Source organism: Mugil cephalus, chromosome 21 (assembly GCF_022458985.1).
Source record: "Mugil cephalus isolate CIBA_MC_2020 chromosome 21, CIBA_Mcephalus_1.1, whole genome shotgun sequence".
NCBI classification, from domain to species: domain Eukaryota; kingdom Metazoa; phylum Chordata; class Actinopteri; order Mugiliformes; family Mugilidae; genus Mugil; species Mugil cephalus.
The window spans coordinates 15942101-15958502 of record NC_061790.1 but is presented as its reverse complement, the minus strand read 5'-3'; the positions used below and the strand labels follow the sequence as shown (position 1 = coordinate 15958502).

Below are 16402 nucleotides of genomic sequence, written 5' to 3'. Positions count from 1 at the left end.
TTTCTCTGCCTCCGTGCTCAAACCCCACCGATTTTGCCACGTCGAGATGACAAGGCAGATGAAAGCGGGGAGAAGGATGTGAGAGATGCAGACAGACGGGTGCGTTTTCATGGCGGCCCCCTCTCCATAATCTATAGGCTGGTTTCACTCAGATTGAGAGCAGACAGCTTCATTAGGTGAGGGGGAAGCTGCTTTGATCTAAAAATACACACCGTCATCGCCTCTGGAGTGGGAAAAAAAAAAAAAAAAGTTAAAGAGTTTTCCTGTGTCTTAATCAGACAGAAGCTTTGCGATTTTCTTCCGAGGGGAGGCGGAGGATCGGAAAATACTGATCGAGGTGGCATTGAGGGTGCATTAATTCTCGGAGCGTTATCTTCCTTGGGAATATGGGAATGTTTGTATGGCTGATGTTGTTTCTGAGGGGAGGAGTGAGGCAGTGATCTATCAGCGTTTGAACCGCAGAATGTTGTTTTTCCTCAAGGTCTTTCTCTCAGTGGGAATGCAGACTTGTTGTGTGTACAGGTGGTTTGGTAAATAAGAATCCAGCACAAGGTCTGGACTTTGAGCTCGTGTTTGGTCTCTGAACCCGGCGGCTCAGGTCAGCGTGCTGCGTTTTGTGATGTGCTGTGAGGGGCCTGACAGCACTTCCAATAACAACCCATCTCTATTTTTGTCTGTCTTTCTTTCTGTCTTTCTTTCTTTCTTTCTTTCTTTTTTTTTCTTTCTTTCTCTCTCTCTTTCTCTCTCAGAGCATAGGCAAAGGCTCGCTGTGGTCCATAGATCCGGAGTATAGGCACAACCTGATCCAGGCACTGAAGAAGACGCCCTACCACCCCTACTCGCCCGGCCTGGCCACCCCCTCCACCTCCCCACCCACCCTACCACAGACCTTTCACCACAGGTAAGAATTTAAGTAAGAACTTAAGTAAGTAAGAATTCTGACTGTATTTTTAATTTATTTTATTTTATTTATTTTTTTAATTATTTTTATTTTTATCGGGTGTTCACTACATTTTCTACTGGCTGAGAGAGGAGTTGATGCAGTAAATTTACTCAGGCTGGACTATTTTACTGTGATGATGAGTAAATATTGGAGAATAATTTCACACTAGTAGTAAAACAGGTTTGCATGTCCCCGTGTTACCGCTGCCTGCTGATGGTGGAGTGGTCCGACCTTAACTTCATACAATTCATATATTCCAAGACATGCTTGCGGCTAAGGTGCCGGAGCAAATTGCTCGTGTTGCCGCCTCTGGCGACAGCTTTAGCCCAATATCACATGTCAGATGTCGGATTTTTAAAAACCAAAACACAGCCATCACTGCGCCAAGTTGTTCCGTGTCTTCACGGCCTTCTCGTTATGCTGTGTCATTTCCTTTCCATCTTCGCCACGCGTCACAGTGATGCAGTCGCACCATGCTGGTTTAGAAGCGCTACATTAAAAATGGTCCAGTCTGAAACAATGTCTCACGGCGCAGTATTCCAAACACTGTGTAATCAAATACACCGGTGAATAAAACGTTATTTGGTATGAACCAGTATACCACCCAGGTTATCTTGGTTAAGCTGTGCATCGATTCATACAGAGCGTGTATGGATATTAACAGACACAGTTGCATAAATACTGATTAGCTATTATATTATAACTATAACACTGATAATATTATCATGGCACCTGTCAGTGGGTGGCATATCAGCTGACATTTCATCCTCAATGTTAGATAGGACCAAGTGTCCTGGGGTCACATCATTTTTCCCAGACTGAAGTTGTTGTTTATTCTAACATCAGAGGCGTGCGTGTGGTGTGTTAGATGCAGGAAAAATGGGCTTCTGGAAGGATTTGTCCAAAATGACGCTGGACAGCCAGGTGAGAGCAGCTCTTGCTGGGTGTTCCCCAAGGAACAGGGTCATGGACAGTGAAGTTTCACTGATGTACGTGGAGAGAGAAGCCTGACCCCTGTGGTCCAGTCCAACAGATGACCTACTCTGGCACAGGCTGCTGAAAAGGTTAATGCTGGTCACAATCAAAAGATGACAGAAAGCACACAGGAGCACAGTTTGTTTAGTATGAGTCCACGCCGACCCTTGTTCACTGAGTTGCCTACAAAGGACATCACGTCTGGACCACAGAGCAAAGGACAAAGGTGGCCTGGCTTGATGTTTGATGGTTTCATGTTTCTTTTGCATGGTCAGGTCCGTCTGCTGCCAGGATGGTAAGGGACACCCCTTTACCAATTGCCACGGGGGTGTTCTCATTCTGCAACTGGCTGATCGGTGCACATCTAGATGCTTTGGGACATCGTGGATTCTTTCCAAGGAGTTGAAAGATTGTAACTTTTAGGGAACCTGAAACAAAAACCTGTGATCTGAATACAGCTGAGAGCAGCACAGGCTGTAAAAGAGATAAAAACAGAATGAAGTTAGATGTTAAAATTTCGTTAACATCATTTCCAAAGGATGAATCCAAAAAGAAAAAAAAAAAGAAATCCAAATACTTGCTATGATATATCTGTTCATGCGATGGGCTTTAAAATGGGAGACTGGCAGCTGGTTTCTGACTCCAGGACCAGAAAGTTACCACCTTTCAACTACTGACCACTGAAAACAAGTTGATCGCAAGCTTGATTAAGATTTGCTGCTGTTCTCTGTGCCATTTAAGTTGGCGTTCAATGTAAATTTCAAGCTCAGTCTTTGTCTTTTATTCTCAGCGAATGCTGCGTGTGTGCAGGTGCATAAAACGTTGTAGTGTAGGAGCGGGAGATGCCCCGTTGCTTGTTTGGTTGCACAAACGGAGGCAGGAATTGGATTGGACTGGAAGGAAGTGTTGCTCCCTCGTGGAATACAATTGAAGTAAATTTTCTCTGGTATTAATCTGGCGTAAGTGAATCTCAACTAATCAAAGCTCTCAATTAGGACTTCAGTGCCAACATCCAGGCATAACATAAAACCTCGACTCTCTCTCTCTCTCCGCTGTACTCTGTATCCCGTCTCTCCATCTGTCCCTCTCTCTCCACCCACTCTCTGCAGGCGTTATATAGCTGACCTGCTCCATCCTTCCCTTAAATCTTTTCGCATGCTGTTTTCATGCAACAACACTCCTGTCCCTCCTCTTATCTTCCTCCCCCTCAGGCACATCGCAGGTAAAAAGCTTGCATTCTCTCTCTCTTTCTGCTTCTCTCCATCCACGTGTTCACCCCCCCCCCCCCCCTCCCACCCCCTCCTCTTTTTTTTGCCTTTCCTCCAGCTCCTCCATTCCGTTCCGCTCCTCTCGCTCTCGCGTCTCCTCTGTTAATATCCACGCACAGCCTGACGCTCATCCTCAGGCATACATTACAGCTGGTGGGGCACCCAGTGCTCCGTCTCCCTTATTTATCCCTGCTGTGATTTATCCTCTCTCTCTCGCTCTCCATCACTTTATCATTCAATTAAATCCTCCTTTGTCTACATTCGCCTTATTCTCCAACTGCTCACAGTTACCTGCACGCGCTCACGCCTCGGCACCCACCCTTCCGTCCTCTCCCTTTTCCTTTAACCTCTCAGTCTCCATTTCTTCTGCCCGTCCTTGTGGGCATCTCAGAAATAGGCACTATTGCACTTCTTTCTTTGTTTCTCTCGCTCTTTGTCTATCCCAACATCCCACCAGCAGCAGCAGCATCAGCAGCAGCAGCAGCCCTCTACCCCTACTCCCCAGTTGATCTGGGCAGGTTGGCTTGCAGAGCCAGCGGACTGTGTAAGACAGAATAATTGGTTCACCATAAAATGTAAAAGTGTCATTTTGAACAATGAGGTATGGGGATGTGGAACAAATTGGAGGCTGGGTTCGGAACACGAGGGTGGTGGGGGGGCTGAAGTGAGGAGAGGTCGGAGTGAGGCGGGGTTGGAGGAGGAGGATTGTTCATTTGCATTGTGGCGCACAGCAGTGGGAAACGGGAGCATGAGCGAGTGAGTCCGCGTCGTGGTTAGCGGAGCTGGAGGTCCCTTGCGATGCAGCACCTGGTGACCACGCACAGAGTGTGTACTAACAGCGTGTGCTTCAGCTATTTGTCAATTGATCTATACGACGTCCTTCACGGGTTCCCACAATAAGAGGCGACGCCGTTCAAAGCCTTGTTTTCTCTGACAATAATTATGCTTTCACTTGCTCCATTTTACAAGTTGGGGAGTCATTTTTACAACTTCATATGTGGCTTTCTGTCGGTGTGCGGAAGCAGAAATAAATTTCCCTGAGAATTTAAATCACCGCATTGTATGTTTTCCCAGTATTTGCGTGACAACAAAGAGAAAAGGAACTAGATCCCGGGAGCCAGGGGACGTGAGTCATTTCAAACGTGCTGTATGCGGGCTAGTCATGAAAACCTATGTTGCGTTTGGGCATTCCCATAAGAATTCCGAAAAGTCCGAAGATATCACTGTGATATAAATCACAGGCACCTAGCAGAAAAGGAAGGTGCAACCAGAAATTAATGTATCAAAAAATGAATGAAGCCATTCATCACTTACAGATGATGGTTACAGATTACTGTTCTGTCCCTTAGACTCAGTCAATATGTTCTTTCATTGAGCTGTAGTTTCCATTCAGTACTTTGTGGGAGGGAAAAGTTTAAAACTGACCTGAAATGAAGTTTAAAGAGAAAAAAAAAACATACACAATGAACTGTGGATTGTCTAAATTACACGTTTCCAGTAACTGAGTTGTATTTGTTGGACAACAAAAGTTTTAATAGGTTTTCAAGTCTCATTTTTTAAACTTTTTGAACTAATGGAAATTAGTGGCTGAATGCTGTAGATGGTGGAAAGTGAGTCTAACAGTTGATGTTGTGCTTTAGATATTGCCCCATCAAGGTAAAGCACAATCACGGCATATGTACAGTATACACAACGTGTCACTAATGTGCTAAAACGTGAAAAGACTAGAGAAAATCTTCATGTGTAAATATTCATTTACACATGAAGATTATAAAGCCCATTTACTGTTGCTTACATTATAATAGAGGATATGGATATGGAATGAAATTTTCAAATTTGAATCCGCATGGTGGCAAATTTAGGGAGAAAATCAGGGGTCTAAAGTTTCTGGATAATTAATATATTACCCTTTGCAACTCTGTGTAAGAACTTGGTCGAACGTCAGAATTTGCTGCTGTTTGATTCACGTCTCATGAGTTGATTGCTCAAGTGGGACAAACTCATTGCTTTAAATTTTGCCCTCCTCTTGTCTGGGAACGTTCCGGTTATCCAGGTCACATCCAACAAGCTGAAACAAAGACGGCCGGTCTACTCGAAGACGTGTCGCCACTCGTCCCAGGGGCTTCATCAGTTCTACATGACCAACACTCACTTACAATTAGAGGACGCTGTTCTGATTAACCTTGGCGATGTCCTTTTGTGGCGCTGTGATGACACGTCACTGAGCACAAACTCCAGACTCAAGGTGTGAATTGGGGTGAAACTTTTTTTGGGGGGGCCTGACAGATGAAGACTGTATCTCAGTCCCCTGCTCAGAGAAAGCTTTTCCAATTTAACAGCGATGACTCGCTCGCAAACCATCTGTCAGACGGACGCCGCCAGGTTCATCTGAACAACATCCACTAATTGAAGGTCAGGATTGTGTTGTTAGCAGACGCTAGTCATGTGATTTCTAATTGTTCGCCACCCACAGATGTTTCCCTTAACAACCTCATGTGGAACTGAAAAAGCTTCTCTGGTGAGCGGTGAAACATCTTCAAGGAAACTCAGACGAGCACAGCTGTTTTGGTTTTCCTCCTCGGTAAGGGTCCACTTTTGGTGCCGTGATGAGACAGTCGTGTAGCGAGTCTTCAGGTTATTCGGGTTGTTATTCTGCACCTGAATGATACTCAAAACGCAAATGTTGGAATATGGCATTAGGAGTTATCTTTACATGTATCCTGGAGCTCAACCCAATCAATACGGCAAGATATCTCTCTCAAGAGCACTCACTCTCAAGAATATTATGTTATGAAGTGTAATGACCGTGAATGGCAGCGCGGCATGTCTATTATGTTAAGGTCAAGGACTGTCTCAAGCAGCTCTATACGACACGAGAGTGGAAGATGAACGCAGAGGATGCTGGAGATGGAAGTAGAAAGGAAATGGCATACGGAAAGGGGAGTGAGAGGTTGAGAAGGTGGGGAGGTACTAGAGGGAGCGCGGCGACGCTGCTTTGTCCTCTGCTGTTTGTCTCTCACACCTCTCGCTTTTTCATGGACTATAATAACTCACGCCGCACTGGGCGACCACCACATGCAGTTCGCTGTGGAGTGTGTGTACGTGTGTCTGTGCGTTTACTTGTTTTAGTCCAACTCTGTGCGGGAATGTGTGTATCCTGTGCGTGTGTGTGTGAGAGAGAGAGCTGGGTAGGAGGTCAGCTCCATGGTGCATTCCTTCACACCCCATCAGCATCTGGATGAGAGGAGGAAGAGGAGAGGGAAGAATGGATGGAAGGAGGGTATCTCAAGGGGGTTAGGGAGGAGCTCTCTCCCTATTCCTTTCTCCCCCTCTCTCTCTCCGTTGCTCCCTTAGAGGAAAAAAAAGGCGAGGGGAGATGACGGTGGGGGTGGTTGCAGCACGAGCATCTGCTACGAGTTTAGCCCCTCGCCCACTACACTAAATGCATAGGGTCGCCTTGGCAACGGGAACGCCGCCATGGCAACACATGTAGTATAAGTCAGGTGCTGTCGCGCTGTGAAGCCATTTGTTGAGAGAGAGAGGGAGAGGAAGAGACAGTGCAGTGATGGGAGAAGCGAAAGAGTGGGGAAGGAATGAAGGGAGAGAGCAAGAGGGAAGGAGGGGGGGGGGGGGGTGAGATGGGCAGGGGGTGGGGTGGTAGGGAAAACAGACAGGCTGTTAGCGCAGGAAAAATATGTTATCGCCGTGGCAACGCAATGTGGCAACTCTCCATGGCAACAGCAGGTGGCTCAGGGCTGAAATTTGCGTTCGCTCCTATTGCTTTTGCTGTGAGTGTGTGTGTGTGTGTGTGTGTGTGTGTGTGTGTGCGTGTGTGTGCGTGTACTGTAAGTGTGTGTGTGTGTCCATCTTTCCCTGCATCTGGTGAGGTGGGAGCCGCATCACAAGAGCGGACGACCAAATCCTCTCATTCAGCAGCTTAGCAGAACATAAAACACAACTCACATTACAAAGGCAACTCCTGATGAGTGGAAACAAGTGGGCTGCTTTTTTTTTTCTTTTTTTTTTTCAGAGCCCAGGTGTTTTTTTCGTCCTGTGTTTGTGCGTGCGTGCGTGTGTGTGTGTGTACGTAGGACCCATGTTGTCGGACACGCTCCCTGTGTTCGTGAGTGGCCTGTCTGGCTACAGAAAGAGAATGGAAGGGGCAGTCAGACGTGCGGTCTAATGTGGAGCTAAAGACCACTCAACCTGGAAAAAAGCTCTCACAGCCCCTTTCCCCTCTCTCCCTCCGTCCCCATCCCTCCATCTTCCTCCGTCTGTCTTAAATTTATGGATGCCCCGGCAGAACCGGATCTATTGTCTCCTTTTGTGTGCATGTGTGAGTGAAGATATCTCCGTCCGCGTGAGAAATGCCATCATTACCTCCCTCATTAGTGGTGCAATGATCACCTAAACCGAGTGCCTGGCTTTGTGTGTTCTCCTGTGTGTGTACTTTGGCAGCTTGTGCTTCTTTTTTTTTTTTTTTTTTTTTTTTTTTTTTAATGTGTCACACTGCATTCACATCTGTCTTACGCCTGTATGACATGACTGCATGTTAAATGTGTGTGCGTACATGTAGGCTTTTTTTTTTTTTTCCCTGAATGTGTGTGAATGGACCAGTGGCGGGCGGGCGGCGGGGGGTTGTCATGAGAAATTACCCCCATGGACTGGAGCGTCGAGGCTGTAATTCTCCGAGGTAATCACAGGGAATAATGGCAACAGTGGGACACCCGGGAATCTAATCACTATAATCAGAAGCACTGGCTTATGGGCTCAAATTCCTGCCTTGCTATCTGCCTCGTGATGAAGCCGCCTGGGCTGGTTGGCTGCTGCAACATGATCAAATGATTGACCAGTTTTCTCTTTCTCCTTCCTGTCTAGCCCTCCGTTGTGGTCGGGGAGTCCCCTCTTCAGAAAGAACGGAGGAGTTCTCCTACAAGGTACGGTTTCACCTCGGCGAAGCCTTGCACCGCGTGTGTGATCTCCCGCCTTCTGTCTTTTCCTTTCTCCCCGTCTCACCCGCTTCCTCTCCCCCCCTCCCCTCCACCCTCTCCCCTCCACCCTGTGCGGATGTGCCAACTCCAATCATCTCAATTCCAAATCCCTCGTTTTAGAAGCGCACCTTGAGAATACAGAGTGCTGAGTTCTGACACTTGGCTCGGTGCCAGAGGAGGAATTTTGTTTTTGTTTTTTTTTTTCAGACAAGTTTGCTCCAAAAAAAAAAATGAAAAAAAAAGAAATGATAGAGACGCAGCAAAGGAAAGAGGGATAGAAGGAAAGAGAAGAGAAAATCTGTGCTTTAAATCAGAGGCTGGGGAGTAATCCCCTCGCCTCCTCTCGTTCCTTCCACGCAACATTCGTGTCAGCCTCACTCTTTTACTCGTATACACTTCTTTTTCCGCACATTTCCCATTATTCCTCTCCTCTCCTGCTCTTTCCTCTGACCTCCTCCCTGGTGGCTGGACGGCAGTTTAAATGGACATTCAATCCCAATCAGGGAGCACTCCGGGAGCTCGCTGGGCTGCCGAGTCCTAAATGGAGGGGGAAATGGATACATTAGGCGTCTGCGGCGCGCCCTCCATCGCCGCTGATAATGGAGTAGTAATGGTCAAGGAGCCGGGGCTGGAGAGAGTGTCTGAAAACCCTGACTCCCCACAGACACGCACGCAGTCTGAGTGATGTGTCGGAGCAGCTGGACGGATGGATGGATAAAGAGGGAGTGAGACAGACAGGGAGCCGCACTAGGAGCTCACATGTGACAGCCAGAGACGGGGAACTTTTTTTTTTTTTTTTTAATGTGTAATGTGTTTTTGGACGGAAGAGAGTGCACAAATGGTCAGGTGTGATATCGAGAGGCAGGGGGGGAGAAAGAAAGTTTTGACAGACAGCCAGAGGCAAAGACAAGGAAGGAGTGAGTTTGTGGCTGTTAGAGGCCTCGGTTATTGCTTCCACCTCCCATTCCCAGAGCGCTCAGAGCCTCTCCACTCTGAGCTGATGTGGCTTGAAATCTACCTCTCCCTGTGACCCAGGGCCGGCTCAGTAACGCCACAATGGAAGCTCAGTCCTTGGCCCATTTCACCTCCACAGGCCACAGAGTTCATCACCCAGTCGCTCTAAATCACAGTCCCCTAACCCTAACCCTGGTCTAATGGGTTACCTGCTATCATTTAACAAAGGAAACTTACTTGAGTTGAATTAATCTGGAAGCACTTTCAAGGCTTTATTATACCTGTCAGCTACAAAGGAAGGGTGTATCCGAGTCAATAGAAAAATTAACCAGCTGTTAAATGTTTCATTGCAGCACATTCGTACATCACAATCACTTTGAGGGCTCAAACATATATTGAGTTTATGTCTGTTGAATTATATCTAGTGACAAATGATTACCCCGCACCTCTAGGTGAACCGTAAAGCCTGTCAGACGATACAGGAGTTGGGAGCTTTCGTTTGTTTTTAATTTGAGGTTCTTTATTGCTGCTACAGAGAGTGGGAGCTATTATAATAACAACAACATAAGTTGTCACGTTAAAAGTGTCATTACAGAGACTGTATTTAAGCACGTTTGCTCAAGTGGTACTGTGTTCGAAGACATCTCAAACTCCTGATTCAAGGAGGACAAAAAATACTTGCATTTTACTCGTTTGCAGGCTCACATCACAGAGGTACATAAATGCATCTTGGGTCAGGGCCTTCGTCAGAGCCTTAGAGGTGTGCAGGTTCAGTTCGTTTTTTTAATATACAGGGGCACAGTTTCACAGCTGATGCTTAATCCTTTAAGAAAAAAAATCTTGCAGTGTTTGAATTACTGTAACTCACCATTGGACACAATTTAAAGTGGGGCTGAACACTGGGAAGTCACGTTTTCTGGGAAAAAAAGCTGCCATTACACTAATGATGACGCACCGCTGCTGTTGGCTGCTGGTTGGGGGAGCGACACAAGACAGGGGAGACCCAGAAAGAGAGAGTTGTATGGAGGAATTTGTTGATAAAAATGAAGTTAGTTATACTCTTGAGATGCCACAAATGTCTTCCAGGCGGTGTGTTCAGCCACACTGAATTCTGTCAATAGCGTGAACCATTGTGAGTTAAGGTCATTCAAAAACCATGAGCTTTAACGTCTCGTAGAAAACACTTCCAGTTCCAAAGGGTTAAATCCATTTCATTTGGAACTAATTCCCTTCCTTATCCTGTGACTCTGGTTACCAGTCACAGTTGAGATGCCAATTTCACCGATTACTGAAATTCATGGATTTAAATAACATCTTAAAATGAAGTTGTCATTAAGTCTGTTTGGTGTCACGGTATTGAGTGTGTATATCTAGAACATTGGTCTCAAGATAATCTCCCTGGCCTTCTTAAACCCACAGAATCTCTGTGACTATTAATTCATTTTATGAAACTTTAAATTTACATACATTACAGAGGAAATTATTATATCTCTCAATTCACTACATCTATGCGTCAGCTTAAGTTACTCAGCTTAAAACTGTGACTAGCATGTAAATGCTCTGTAGTCCAATTAATCCCAAACCATCTTAATTGGGTTTAGGTTAGTGGGCCTGTTCAGACCTGGCATTAAGATCTGATTTGGGTAATCTCATCGCAAGTGGCCAGCGTAAAAGATGGTTGTGAACATCCCCAAGACGCATTGGGATCTCATCTGAGAGATCTCTGGTCACATCTGGAGGTGTTCTAGGTCGCATTTGTCCACATTCCTTCAATAGCTTGAACGCAATGTATCCTGAGTCATGTTAAAGAGCTCCTTTACACAACAGGGGTGCTCCTGCGTCAGTCATTCAGAATAAAACAGACCGCTATTATAAATGATCCCCTAAGAAGGAAAAAGCACCGTAAGTGAAGCCTGTTCATTAGTAACAAGAGCCTTTTAATCTACTCTGTCCTTGTAGCTGTTAACTAACTTAGTAATAAATGCATCTAATCAAGAATTAACAAATGTAAGTATTTAATACGAATACACAAGTGTTTTCTGTCATTAAATACCATGTCATCATGTGGTTAATTACTGATGTGGTCATGTTGATGTATAAAGAGCCTTGTGTGGTTAAGTTGGTCGATGTCTTCATTTCTCTTTATTACCGGAGATGTCGGTGCATACGGAAACTTCCAGAGTTTTGTGGAGGCCTAACTAACGTCAGGCTGGAGATCAATAAATAATAAGTTAACATGTGCCCAAGTCCTGACGCACACATAACACAGCTCTGTTCTCAGTTCTGAAGCAGCTGTGGAGACCCATTAGAGACGTCAGCTGTTAAGATATTCTACTGCGCCCCAGATGATGTCTGTGTTTATTTGCATACAGAGGGTGAAACTGAGATCGGATCTGGAGAGCTGGCTGGAGATGCATTTGGAGACACATGTTCTTGCCAGGTCTGAACACACATGCCTGAAGCTGGCTGGATTTCCCAGATCGAATCTTAATGCGAGGTCTAAACAGGCCCAGTGTTTGCGGAGGCCAGGTTATCTGGCGCAGCGCTCCGTCCGTCTCCTTATTGGTCGATAGCTTAGAGGTGTGTTTGGGGTCAGTGTCCCATTCCAAAACAAATCATGTTCTCACTGAGTGCAGCAACCAGATGGTAAAACATGTCGTTGCAGAATGCTGCGGTATCCATGCCTGCTCAATTTTAAGTAAATCACCAACAGTGTCACCAAAAAAACACCCCCACACAATCACACCTCCTCCCCCTCCTCTGTGCTTTCATGGTGGGAACCACACATATAGAAATCATGTGTTTTCTGCATTTCACAAAGACATGGCGGGTGAAACCAAAAATCTCATCAGATGGAGCTACAGATTTCAACTGATCTAATGTCCATTTCTTGAGTTTCTTCGTCCAATCAATTCTGTTGTCCTTGTTGTTCTTCCTCAATAGTGGCTTCTGTACTGCGAGTTGACCCTGAAGTTCTGAACAGTTGTTGTTGAGATGAGTCTGCCTCTTGAACTTTGCAAAGCATTTATGTGGGTTCTTATCTGAGGCGCTGTTAATTTGCGGTTTGTGAGGCTGGTAACTAATGAACATATCCTTTGCAGCAGGGGTAACACTTGTTCTTCCTCTCCCTACGAGAGCCGGTTTCATCATAGCATTTTTTTCCCTCCACTGCACTTGATGATAAATTCAAAGTTGTTAAAATTTTCAGTTGAACTCCTTTACATACTACTGGAGCGTTTGTTAGCGCATACATAATTTATGTGTCTTAATGTGAAAATAAACTATAAAGTGGATGTATCTGTGTGAAACAGCACATATTTCAACCAGAAAGGCAGAAATAGAATATAGTGTTAAACAGAAATAGTGGAGTAAATCTACCACTTGCCCTGTGATAGATTGTCCAGGGTGTACCCCACCTCTCGCCCAATGACAGCTGGGCAACCCTCCAGAGGACAACAGAAAATGAATGAATGAAGTACCACTTACTCAAGTGAAGTATTAAATGTGCTTGAAAGACTGGTTTGAAGGATTTGGAGAGACCAATTAAAGGTGTCACATAATATTCATAATTAGATTTTCATTGGTGTATAATCCCCTGTAACTATGAATCATTTTGTTTTGTTATCTTAGGAAGGGGACTTTCTGCGTGGTGAATCATCTTCCACAGAGTGCACCAGCTTAAGCCACCATGTCTCTAGTAGCTGATTACAGACAAACCAAACACTTGGTCTAGAGAGAACCTTTTGCTTTTCACATTGGGGTGGTGACAACTGTAGTTTCCTCCTTGAAAAGGGAGAGGTGAGGGAGAGACCTTTAGTTTACTGTGGTCTACAATCTCACCACTAGATGTCACTAATCAACACACCATGTGCCTTTAAGTTTTTATAAACAAGTTTTTACTGTATGAGTATTTTTACGCTGCACTCTGAGTACATTTTCTACGACTGTAAAGAGTGAAGGAAAATCATGAAAGTACTTCCTGAAAGACATATTCAGCTAACTTTAGCTAAAATACTACAAACCCCATAATACCATAATAAAACTTAGTGTTTTGATAGAGCCCCCTTGCTTCATAAATGCCAATGTCAGAATTTCTGTGTGGGCTTTACGGCGGGACTGCGTCATTTTTTGGGCTCTTGGATCTTTATTTGATAGATAGTAGACATACTGTACATGTAATGGTAATAGCCAGGAAGTTGTGGATGAATGAGGCGAAGAGACATCAAGGGACCTCAAACCTGAGCCACTGCATTGAGGATTGTTGCCTTGGTTTGTGGTGCGCCCACTCAACCATCTGAGCTATTAAGACGCTGACATTGCCAGGGTGATTTTCTCTGACTATGAAGTGCTTCCGCAGCAACAACAAAGACAGTTTTCTCAGGTTGAGGAGAACGCCACATAACAAATAAAGCTTGCATCTCCTTTTTCCGGTTAGTAGCTCAAATTTCAGTAGCTTAAAGGAAACTTGAAAATAATCCAGAAATGCGCCATAATAAAAAAAAAATGAGAAAATGATAGGCGGTGAAAGTGTTTACGATCACGGGTGTCGATTAGTTTTCTGCCTGATCACCTGTGTTTGCAGCTGTTTAGAGGCCTTATTAAGTCACGGTAATGAAGTGTAGCTTTTATTTTGTCCCCCTGCAAGTTATAGCGCGTGTCAGTCAGCCAGCCACTTAAACACTCAGCTGGAGTGTCAGATAGACAAGCCAGCTAGCCATCCAGTTAAACTGCCAGCAACTTCAGCCCACCAGCAATCCAGTCCGTCAGTCAGCCAGCCAGTCAGTCAGACAGCATTAGCATGCATCCTGCCCTCAGACTCTGTACTCAGCTTAACACGCAGCAGCCAAGCAGACAAATAGATGTGGAGGAGGAGGGGAGGGGGGGGGGGGTGTTTTGACTGAGCGCGAGGCCACTTCCAAACAGTTGCATTCTCAAGGTCTTCTGGGAGTGACCTTTGATCTTTGGACTCTGTGTGTGCAAGAGTCGGGCGAGCGTGTGTGCCTGTGTGCTGCGCTCCTGTCGGCCGCACAGAAACTGCAGCCTGCAGGGCCATGTGGAACTCATTTAACAGGAGAGCGGGGAAGGCTGAGTGCGTATACGGCACACGAGAGCGGAGGGAGTGGTGGTGGTGGTGGTGGTGTTGGGGGGGGGGGGCTGAGCTTGCCCTGGAAAACAGGCATGCAGGGAGACGAGCGGCAGGCGGAGACGTAGGAAGCAGACAGAAAAGGCAGAGCAGCTGACCAGACATAGGAAAAAGACAGACTAGAGGATATTTTCTCTCTAGGAAAAAGGCTCAGATTCTGACAGACACCTTTTCTTGTCGGCTCATACATTTTTTTTTTTTTTTTTTTTTTTTTTCCCTCCCCCAGCGGGTCCTGCTTTCTGCTACCGACCCGAGTGCGTTTTATTGCTTTGAGCTTGTAAAATGTATTGCTCAATCTCGGTGAGCGAGGACGGGCGTTTGGGAGTGCTGCCTGGTCTTTCTCAGCTTAGTTTGTCACCTCGTCTCCACAGCATATGTCCCAGGCTTTTTACCTGCAGAGACAGCATGCATGCTCAGTTGGAGATATGAGTCACCACTATACATAGAATGACAGCGAGATCGATACAGGCTGGAAGAAGAAAAAAAAAAAAAATCAACAAGAGAGGATGGCATTAGAAGAACAAATGGAGGGGTTTACTGAGGCAAAGTGAGGAGGTGAAGATACCGGACAAAAGAGTAGAGTTGTACCACAGAGGTGTGTGTGTGTGGGTGTGTGTGTATCAAGAGTAAACAGTGGTCAGAAGTGTGTCGCTGAGCTATGAGAGGCCATGTTAAACAGAGCTTGGTATTTCCTCTCCCCCGTTTTTTTTTCTTTACTCCCTCTCCCTCTCTCTATCACTTTCTCTTCTGATGCATGATCTACCACTCTGTGGCATGTGGAAGGGGAGCCGTTGCTATGGCAACCCAAAGCCCGACTGGAGCGAGAGGTGGGGAGGGAGGGAGGGGTGGGCTGCATGTCAAACCAGGGAGACCTAATGCACTGCCCACACACACAACCACGCAGCGAGTGATCAAGATTACAAAAGAGACTCTGTGCAGGGACTTACTTATAAGGTTATGGAGAGCAGAGCTGCAGATATCAGGGGCAGAGCCACGCTAACTGGACTCAATGAGATTACTATGGATACAGCCGGTTAGGGAGAGGCTCCAAAACACACTAACCATGACAAAACCACAGACTAATCTAGCATAATTCATCTTGTGTGCGTGTGTGTTACAACACGAGGCGACTATATGTGATTGTTTTCTGGGGGGGCCTTGCCATGGCAACTTGCATGTTTTAATGAGCTCGTGGTTCCTGGGGCAAATGAAATTTCTCCTCGTAACATCGATCATAAATTTACTGCACGAGCTGAGATTTAAAAGCGGAATAAAAAAAATAAAAAATGTTGGTCGTTCATATATTGATGGCCGTGGTAAACGGGTGTCCGCATTTGCACCTTAACAAATGCTTCTTTTGCGGCAGACAAAAGTGAACAGCAGGTCATCATTTGCGAAATGCAAACTGACCCTAGAGATGAAAATGACAGCTGTTTTAGTGAACTGGGATGGCTGTGGTGAGCAGCCAGCCCTGAATAATGAGAGATTTTGGCTCAGATGTACACATACACACACTTCTCTTCTCTTCTCTTCTCTTCTCTTCTCTTCTCTTCTCTTCTCTTCTCTTCTCTTCTCTTCTCTTCTCTTCTCTTCTCTTCTCTTCTCTTCTCTTCTCTTCTCTTCTCTTCATTTAGTGCTTCTGAAAATACTCCTCTTTTCACAAATAGGAAACCAAGACCAATAATTTGACCTTGATGGAAAAACTGAAACACAAGAAAAAAAAAAAAACAGTTTCGTTGTTTTTTTCCTCGTTGGTGTGACCCAGAAAATGTTCCAGTATCCACCTAAACGCACTGAAAACTGAACCATGGTTTTTAAATGAATTCTCAGTCAGAATAGATTAGTCCTAGTCTGCCATCATCAGACTCCATTCTTAACCGCTCAGTTCAGGATATGTGTCTGGTAACACCCCATTTGGATTTAATTCCTGGTGTGTTTGAACTGATACGGCGGGGAAAAAAAATACATCCGGACGCAGTTGGATAACAACAATCAGAGGCATTTTGTTGTAAACTGAGTTGTAACTCAGTGTTGCATGGCGATGATGTGGATAAATTATGTTGCTGTTACTCTTTTGTGGAATACCTCACAAAGCCCGCCCAGATGATTTGATTGGCCTTGGCAGATC

General features: G+C 45.4%; 1 protein-coding gene across 1 annotated transcript in view; it reads left to right on the top strand.

The window, feature by feature from the left end:
- Positions 1-16402, top strand: part of LOC124998788 (forkhead box protein N3-like) — a 63877-nt gene that overhangs the window by 39454 nt on the left and 8021 nt on the right. The window contains exons 3-4 of the mRNA XM_047573331.1: positions 750-901; positions 8065-8123. Of these exons, the coding sequence (XP_047429287.1) occupies positions 750-901; positions 8065-8123 (211 nt within the window). The remainder of the gene's footprint in view (positions 1-749; positions 902-8064; positions 8124-16402) is intronic.